A 9,506-nucleotide genomic window follows, 5' to 3' on the forward strand; every position below is an offset into this window, starting at 1 on the left:
GTACAGGGAAATCGCAAGCCCTCATTCTGGCGCTATTTTTGCGATTGTTCTTGGGATGGAAGATATGTAATTTGAAGAGCCTACAATATTAGGAGGTGGCTGAATTAAACACTCGATGATAGAAATATTTAACCACTTTCAAAGTTTTACACTGCGTGTGCCACGCTCTTCATCGATTCAACGTAATTCCTTTCTCTCAACGACTGTGTTGCTACGACGGCGTCATACAATAGTATCGTTCCTCTGCTCAAACCTTTTGTGCAGAACTGGATGTTCTCGACTGAAACAGTGTGAAAATCTGGATCGAATTTAAGGAAATGCTGCGACGCGGTGCATTTCTTAGGTAATATGTGCAAACGGAAGTGACCCGATTCCATAAGTAAATGAAAAAAACAACATCAATTATGACAGCGTTATTTATTTCTCTGAAAGTGTAGGGTGCCGGTTTGAACAAGACGAATTTCAGCCGATGCAAAGAAAAGTGAGAAAATATTCCGGTGTTTCTCACTGGTTGATGTATGTAGTAAAAGAAAACGCACCACTGTTCTACGTATTTAGTGGCGGCACTAAAATGCGCAAAAGAGTTACAGCTATTTTTACATCGTCCCTGGAGACCTGAAGCACTTGAATGCATGTGTCGAAATTAAATATTTATAAAATAGCAATGGCAGTACGATGATGCTTTCAACGCCGTTGTTTTCGAAGGACTCACTGTCCCGAAAAGCAATAATAGGGGCTCGGCTTCTTGCAAATCCTTGGTGTTTCGGGCTCCAGGAGCTCGCAAGCGAAGCCGAAGAGGTCAACCTGCGCCATTTCCTGAATTGTGCTATTGTGCATTCCATTGACTTCAATCCACGGTACATACTCGATAGGCGGCTGGTGACCGCGCGTTCTTAAGCCCATCTCGTAGAGAAGCTCCGTGCCTTCGGGTCCAGTGCTGCAGCGGTTCAGGACACCCCAGTCAGTGCCCACTTTCTGCGCGCAGGGCTCCCCAGCCTTCTTCGGATCGTTGTGGCTCAACATACAGGCGACAAAATCCAGGAGTTTCCTTGTGGGATGAACATACTTCACTGCACACGTCTGCACTTCGTTGATATAGCACTCATCCGGTCCGTGTTGGCAATTGAAGACAACCGTCCCGTTGACGTCCTTCATGTCGGCATTTCCGAAGGGCAGAAGGTCCAAATTGATATACTGCTCGAGCTTGCCGTACGTGGGGTGCAGCTGGTCCAGAATGAAGGCATGACAGCCGCCGCAGAGTCCTTCGTAGTAGAGGGTGATATTTACAGACTTCGTTTGGGACGCCTGAGCTGCGAAGACCAGGGTAGAAACGAGAAGACAGTCTCGAAGAAAGCTGGAGTGCGCCATGCTCTGCACAGGGTTCACTTCTCTGGCTACGGCTGTCGCGATGAGCTTCGTGGGGCTGGACATACGCTCGTACTCTTGAGAAGAGTAGTTCTCGCGCAGAGCGTGAAATGCCTGCTTTTGCCACGAAGCACTTGTTCTCTATAAGGAGACCTGTATCAGACAGGGTAACAATGGTGGGAGATACGGCTGCGAAGACCTTCGATGTAATCAGCTGCTTCCTGTCATCCGTCCGGCAGTTGCTGCCCTTATCACGAAGGTTAGCACGTGAGACAACCGTTAAAAACGAAAACTCCAGCGTTTTTCTGGGAAGGGGGATGCCAGGATGGAACCCCTTTAAGAATTCATAGGCAACGAATTAAGTCACTGAATTAATTACTTTGGTCCGAGATAACTTGAAATATAAGTAAAAATTACTTATCAAGCATCAGGTGATCACACTGTCCATTTGGTTTGATGATAATGTAACGTGGCGGCCAGCCGAAGAATGAGACGTGGTGAACCATGGCTATGAGATGATTTAATGGCCGCTGGCCTAGCGCGAGCGCTCCGTCCCGCGCCACTGCCAGCTTCGTCTTCGTCACAGTACCCGGGGCCTCCGAGCGATCGTCCCGATCGGTGACGAACAGACGGCGAAATGGCGATGGTCTTGAGTGGAGGGTTGAACAGTATATACAAGATGGTGCAGTGCTGGCCGCCACGATGAGAACGATGAGAGAATGAGTCCCGGTCCACGAAGCATCCGGGTCCACGGCAGGCCCAGGACGCCGAAGCTCCGTGACCAGGATGGCGATGAAGGGACCCCAGCACCTCCACCAAATGTAACGTGGCGGCCAGCCGAAGAATGAGACGTGGTGAACCATGGCTATGAGATGATTTAATGGCCGCTGGCCTAGCGCGAGCGCTCCGTCCCGGGCCACTGCCAGCTTCGTCTTCGTCACAATATGTGGAGCGCATATTTATTGCAACAATGCTCCGAGGAGGGAAAGAGCCCGCCTCGACTGAAAAAGAATCGTGCACCATGGGTTCAAAAACGTTCCGTGACGCAATGAGGAAAACAGGTAATTGCTTTTTCGGTAAAGATTTGCGGTTGTTTTTCCCTCTAGTTATTAATGGCTAGGTGAGGTATCGAAATCGGTATCGAAATGAGGTATCGAATCTATGGTGAGGTACCGAAATTGCTTAAGATATGGTCTATCAGAGTCGCTGAGGGAGGAGAGTACTAACCTCTATTTCAGTTTTCGCTACCAAGGGCTAGCTGTAAAGAATGCAATTGTCTCTTGGGGGATATCTCTCAGGTAATTTACAGCCGAGTTGCCGTACATGACCACTCGAGTAAGTATAAAAATGTTGGCGTAATAGCTGGGAGCTACCTTAAAGGGACACTGAGGCAACGTTGCCATCTGGTGAAATTCGCCACCAGATTTCAAAAATCTGCTGAAATTTTAGACCTTCTGATATCAAAGTAGGTGAAGAACTACACCAGACAAAAACTGCTGATATCTGGGGAAACGCACTCTGCCGAGATCACCACCTACCGGCACTGCTCGTCCGCAGGAGGTCCAGGTTTCGCAAGCCTAAAAGGCGCGCGGGTAACACTCTGCCGCCTGAGTGTGGTAGCCTCAGTCTAATGCACTTTCAGCGATCTGCCCGCGAGCTCCAAGAATTTGCTGAAATTTTCACTTATTTCATCGTTTCCTAGGATGGGGCGCTCTTGTGCGATTCAGTCGGTGTGGCTGGCGAGGTCCCCTCGCCTGCCACTTCCTTTGTGCTGGTTTGTTTTTTGCGTGCAGCACTTGCCTCGCTCTTGAGACTACAACTCGCACTTGCCTCGCTCTTGAAAGGATTACTACAACTGCGTTTTCAGAAGCCACTCACCGGAGAACATAATTTTGGACCAGTATTTTGGACCCCAGAACTACCCAGAATATTTCATAGGAACCCCCCCCCCCCCCACACACACACACACATCGAGGCACCCAAGGAAGAGTGAGGAAAACAATTGAAAGCGAGAGAGGAGGAGAAACGGCGTTGGAGGGAGGGGCTTACCACAACTGGTTTTCTCATCCGTTCGCGCTGTCACCTACGTCACTGTCCGTCACGTTGTAATCAGCGACGTTCAGCCTCCGTGAAACCTGTTACCTATCATCCGCACGGAACATCTCAAGCTCACCTCATCGCGATTTGGCAGATTTGGCATTTATTTGCTTATGTTGACCTATTTTTAGCGCTTGCCCCGAATATCCTCCTTTTTCCAGGCTGAACCGCTTCGCGATGAACAAGCAAAGCAACCTTCAAAGAAAATTGACGACTTCGGAGGACCAGGACGATGCAGAAAGTACCAAGAGAGTGAAAAGACCCCCAAATGTTCTATGACGCCAACAGGAGGTACCTCGAATCCTGGAACCAAGAATTCCCATGGCTGACCAGTGTAACATCACAAGGTACCAAGCTTCCGTTCTGCAAGTTATGCCGAAAATCCATGCACACACCGCGGCACACTAACCAAACATGCACAGGGTGCACAGCACAAAGCAGTTGTGAAGCCTGCATCAGGTTCGAAGGCGCTGAATTTACGAAAGAAGCAGCCGGACCTGTTAGATGATCTGAAACGTGCAGAGTTGGCGTTAGCTCTTGCGACTTGCTGCCACTGCCCTACCTAGGCGATTGACCATTTAGGGGAAGTGATAAAATAAAATGACAAAGGGAGTACTCTTGAGCACCTGCGTCTTCACCGCACAAAATGCACAGCTTTGATTAACTCCGTCTTGTATTCTTCACTTAAAGACGAAGTAAAGGCTGACATCAAAGGCAAAAAGTTCTCTCTGATGCTGGTTGAGACCACGGACGTCGCGGTTGAGAAGCTGTTCGCAATGTCCGCACGATATTTCAGCGAGAAATCCGGCAAAATTGTAACCGTCTCCTGGGGCTTTATCCAGTTGTACAGGCTACTGGTGAGGCAATTTTTCATATTATCGAAGGTTCTTTGTTGAGTATGGGATGTGCATTGCGGACTGTGTCGGAATTACCTATGATGGAGCAGCTGTAATGGCTGGGGAAAACAACAGTGTGTGGTCACGAATCATGGAAAAATCTCCTAATTGCATACTGAATAAGTGTGTCTGCCATTCCTTAGCCCTCTGTGTTCAAAGCGCATTTGAAACCTTGCTTTCTATTCTCGGCTACCTACTAACCGGAATTCCAAAATGGTTTTCAAACAGTACCCTTCGATGCCATGCTTACAAGGAACTTTTTGAAGAAATGAAAGAACAAGAAGTGGATGAGAAAAGTGTAAAGACTTGCCACACGATATTTTTGAAGTTATCTGTCACACGATGGCTTGTTCGAGGACATGTGATCAAGAGATTTCTTGAAAACTGGAACGAGGTGAAGGCATACTTTCAGTTAGCCAAGAAAGAAGTCAGTCACAAAGCATGATTGATCCACGACGTGCCCTGTGATGTTGTGAACTTCCTTTTTTTCATATTTCTGTCTCCCGTCGTCCAAGAGTTCGAAAAGATAAATGCATTCTTTCAATCCGTGGGCATTGACCCAGACAAGATGTTTAAAGAGCTTGTCCTTCTTCACCGAACGCTGAAGTCCAGAATACTCAACAGGCAAGGGCATGATCTTTCTTTGGGTATGACTGACTTCGGAGCTCAGTTTCACAGCGAACTCCTCCGTTACAAGCACCAAGAGTCCAACCTTATCGAAGCTGCCGTGCACTGGTTGAAACAACACTATCAAGATTCCCTCGATGACTTGTTAAAGGAAGTGGAAAAGTGTCTTCCTGCAAATCAAGCAATATATCAAGGCATGAGTCCACTTCATCCTTCGCGAGACCTGTCCCAAACTGCACGGCTTTCTGTTTTTCAACTTCCAGTTCATCACCTGATGTAAGAAAACCTGCACCTCATTGAAATGCAATACAGGAGAACTGTGATGCATCTTTGTAGGGAGGAGCACGTATTTGACGGCAAACTCCCAGAGGATTCGGAAACATTCCGGGCCGGTATTTTCAGATATGAGAACACCACGGGTGAAAAACCGTACAATGAACTGCCATTTTATGCACTGGCCTCTCTTTCGAGCCCAGTGTCAAATGCGGTGGTAGAGCGGTTCTTCAGCCAAGACACGTGTGTGAAGACGAAGTACTGGACAAGATGTCACTGAAAACTTTGGATGCCATTTACGAATTCGCACAACGTAGGCCTCCAGAGAGATGTGCTGCGTGAAATTTATCATCACAGACGATAGGCTACGCAGGTTCCTTTCAGACATCTATGACGCTAAAAGTGGTGATTAAAGGCTGAACGAAATGGTTCTACGTTATTAATAAAATGAGTGTTCGACGAAGGTTGATTCTTGTTTTTTTTAGCTTAATTTTAGCTTCTGGTGAGCTCTGGTGAAAAATTTAGGAGGTTGTGGTATCGCCGCCACTTTCCAATGCGGCAACGCTGCACTGAGGACAATGACATCTATTTGTTTTGTTAGTAAAATTCGATAGTGCGGCATATTGCGGCTTTGTTGCTGCTTGCCCGGCAGCGAAAGGTGAATTATTGCTAAGAAATTTGATTCGTAGTCGAAAAGCTTTTAGCGGCTGCTGCGATTACAACTCGGGACTCTCTCACGACGAAATAGCACAAGAGCGACGTAAAGTGGCAGGAACGGAAACGGGGAGTCCGTGATTGATGGCAGCGAGCGCTTCGTTCCCGCCTAGCGGCAACCGAAATGATAACTATTGCCGGCCGGACGTTGAAGGCCTCTATCAGCCGTCGTCGCTTCGTTTACATTTGCACCAACGTCACGATGGATCTCGTCACCGATTTCGACAGCGAAGTTCTTGCAAAGAACTGCGACCTGCATTGAGTGATTTCAACCCCACACAGTGTGCGATGGTTTTGAGGACTGAGGCGGTGGGCCTGGCAATATAGTCCTTGCTATGAGCAGTCAGCAGTGTCGCTGTCACCGCCGCGCCACCTTCACGACTGATGTGTAGTGGCTGGTACGTGCGGGCATATTTAAATTCTATAGTAATAGTTCTCGTAGGGCTGGTTATACAGCCCAGCGGCTTCGTACGTTGGCAATACGAACGCGCCGAGCAGTGCGTTTGCTATCGTGGAGGCGCGTTTAACATTGGCTATACATAGCTCTTTTTCCTTGTCATAGTTGCGTGCCATTGCGCGAAATTCGTCCCAGGAGCACTTATAGAGGCGAGTAGTCCTGTCTTTCTTTCTCGTGATTGTTTTTGTGTTGCGCTAACTTTTTCAAGAAACTATGCACGAACTCACCCAGCAACAAGTTTTATTAGAAAGACACTAGGGGTTCTTGTGATTATCCACCTTTGTGTGTCGAGGCGCAAAACGAAACCATGCGGGCACGCAGAATGCATTGCAGCGAAGCACCCACATATATACCGAAACTCAACTGACCGCCTGTTGCAACGCCAATCGCAGGTTTTGTTTCACTTCCAACATTTAGGTTGCCTTTTTTTGTCATCCTCGTGTGATTAAAGTGCACTAGTGGTTTTTAAAGAAAACTTACATGTTTCAATATTGATCGAACACGTAACCATCATACACCTTTGCAAGCCTCAGAGATCTGTAATGTTTTTCTCCTATTTGATCATTACGCTTGTACTGCGAGATTGGCCAGTGGCGGCGAAAACTGAAATTGTGCTCCTTGTTCAAATGCGCATTTCTTCGGTACCATGTACTTTCATCCTGTATAAGGTGCCTTTTTTGTTTTTTTTTAACCACCCTCTAACAGCGCCAAAGGGCTTACAGAATGGTGAATAAAAATAAAATAGAAATAAAAAATGTGCACATTGAACAATATTGGTCCAGGAATTGATCTTTGCTGGATGACAAAAGAAATTTTTGAAATTGCCAAAGATGTGTTATTTATTTAACATATTGGGATTTACTAGTTGAATAATTTCTCATTCGGTCTAATGTAACACCTCGTATACCGTAGTCATAAAGCGAAACTAAAATATATCATGGTCCACAAATCAAAGCCCGTTTGTGGATCCAAAAATATTCCTATTGTATACAGATGTTCCACACTTATTATTTCATTTTTAATATTCTACAATGCCTGTTTAGTTGACGCCTTTTTGGAATCTATACTCTGCCTCATTGATTCTGTTATGTTTCGATGTAAAACCTTTAACTCTTATGTTTATGATACCTTCAAAAACTTTTGATTTACATGGAGAGCGCTGATGTAGTACGGAACTCATTGGGTGAATGCTCGTTCCCACTCGAATCAATTGGGCACAATCCTGCTATTTTGAGACCATCTGAAAACCCCAGTCTGAAGCGTACTATTAACAGTATGGGCTAGAGCTGCAGAGATAGCTCTTTGATATATTTTATAGGAATTGAATATATATAGCAGCTGCAGTGGTATAAGATTTGCTATAAGTTCCTTATTCAGTGGGTGTAGTTAGCGGCATTGTTAATGAGTTCAGTACAGCAGGTGTCAGCTGCCGCGGAGGCTCAGTGGTTATGGCGCTCGGCTGCTGACCCGAAAGACGCGGGTTTAATCGTGGCCGTCGCGGTGGTCGAATTTTCATGGAGGCGAAATTCTAGGGGCCAGTGTACTGTGCGATGTCAGTGCTCGTTAAAAAAAAACCCAGGTGTTCGAAATTTCCGGAGCCCTTCACTACGGTATTCCTCAGCCTAAGCCACTCTGGGACATTAAACCACCATAAAACAAAGCTAAATATAGCAGGTTTCGTTAAAGCATGTGCTTGTCAATGTTGGCAAGGAGGACTATATGTTCCGCTGTGCATGAAATGGTTATTCAATATGTCGGCCGCTTCATCGCCAATAAGGATTCTTTGTGACAAGGAAACATAGGTAACCCCACTATGACAGCTGCAGTGCGTAAGGTTTCTGATCTTTTGCCAAATTTTCCTGAAGTTGTTGGAAATGCGTCTGAATAACTTTTCTTAGTAGTATAACTTCTCTTGCTTAATTTCTTTATTAGGCAGGCTGCAATATTTTGAATTCGAAAAGCTTATCGACCTCACACGTTTTTAAAAAGAAGTTTGGTTTGGGTTATGGGGTTTAACGTCCCAAAGCGACTAAGGCTATGAGAGACGCCGTAGTGGAGGGCTCCGGAAATTTCGACCACCTGGGGTTCTTTAACGTGCACTGACATCGCACAGTACACGGGCCTCTAGAATTTCTCCTCCAAAGAAATTCAACCGCCGCGGCCGGGATCGAACCCGCGTCTTTCGGGTCAGCAGCCGAGCACCATAGCCACTGAGCCACCGAGTCGGCTTAAAAGGAAGTGTACAATCTATGTTTGCGTTTTATCTGATCTAGGTGTGCTGCGCCTACGCAGGTACCTTATTTTATTTTGTAGCAAGAGTTCCTGGCAATCAAGAAAAATGCTTTATTGTTGCAGTGTTTCATTTTTTGACAAAAAGACTGCGCGATGTTTGAATGGCATTCAGTGAAAACAAATTCCCAATTGGTGTGCTCTATCAGACAGCGAAACTTCTTGAGTGCATCATTAGATACGTAGCGATATGAAGAGACAGGGTTGCTGATTTTGTTTTTCGTGAATGTGCGGCATCAAAAAATAAGGAGATGATCATTGAAATAAGCAGATAATATACGAGATGAAGCGAGCGGCGGATCCACGTTTGTGCTGCAGCAAACAAGATTAGCACATGTGCAAGGATTCACTATATCGCCAACAGTTCTAGAATTCATATTGTCCGTCAACATGTTCATATCCACCTCCCTTTTTGTCACGATCTTATCGCCTGTTGCATAACCAGTGTAATATATCTTCGGCAAAAGAAACATTTTTTTTTCATTTGCTCACGGCGGTGAGCATATCATTGAAACGTTGGCCGAATCGAAGCTACCTGTCAGCCAATAATGTTTTAGCTGATCAAGGAAATTAAGGAACCACGTCATGCAGCGAACGCCTTTGGACATAGACAGCGACACCCTTCACCACGCCCCGAATTTCCGGCAAGACCATACATTTAGTTTTCAAATTGCGGTGGATTTTCACTGCCTCTTCGCCAAATGTCTGAAATAAGTATGGCATCAAGCTGAACTGGAATAGTTCGAGATAGATGGAGTCATTTATTGTGTTTGCTTTGAAGCTGCGCG

At 46.1% G+C, this 9,506-nt stretch overlaps 1 protein-coding gene across 1 annotated transcript; it reads right to left on the bottom strand.

The window, feature by feature from the left end:
- Positions 1-398: 398 nt before the first annotated feature.
- On the bottom strand, positions 399-1,518 carry LOC149370568 (gamma-interferon-inducible lysosomal thiol reductase-like). Its single transcript, XM_089562260.1, has one exon. The coding sequence runs from the start codon at positions 1,429-1,431 to the stop codon at positions 709-711; it is 723 nt and encodes a 240-aa protein (XP_089418386.1). The 5' UTR covers positions 1,432-1,518; the 3' UTR covers positions 399-708.
- Between the last annotated feature and the right edge of the window lie 7,988 nt (positions 1,519-9,506).

The sequence above is a fragment of the Amblyomma mixtum genome, chromosome 1, assembly GCF_055824585.1.
Source record: "Amblyomma mixtum isolate Tamu chromosome 1, ASM5582458v1, whole genome shotgun sequence".
Classification (NCBI taxonomy): domain Eukaryota; kingdom Metazoa; phylum Arthropoda; class Arachnida; order Ixodida; family Ixodidae; genus Amblyomma; species Amblyomma mixtum.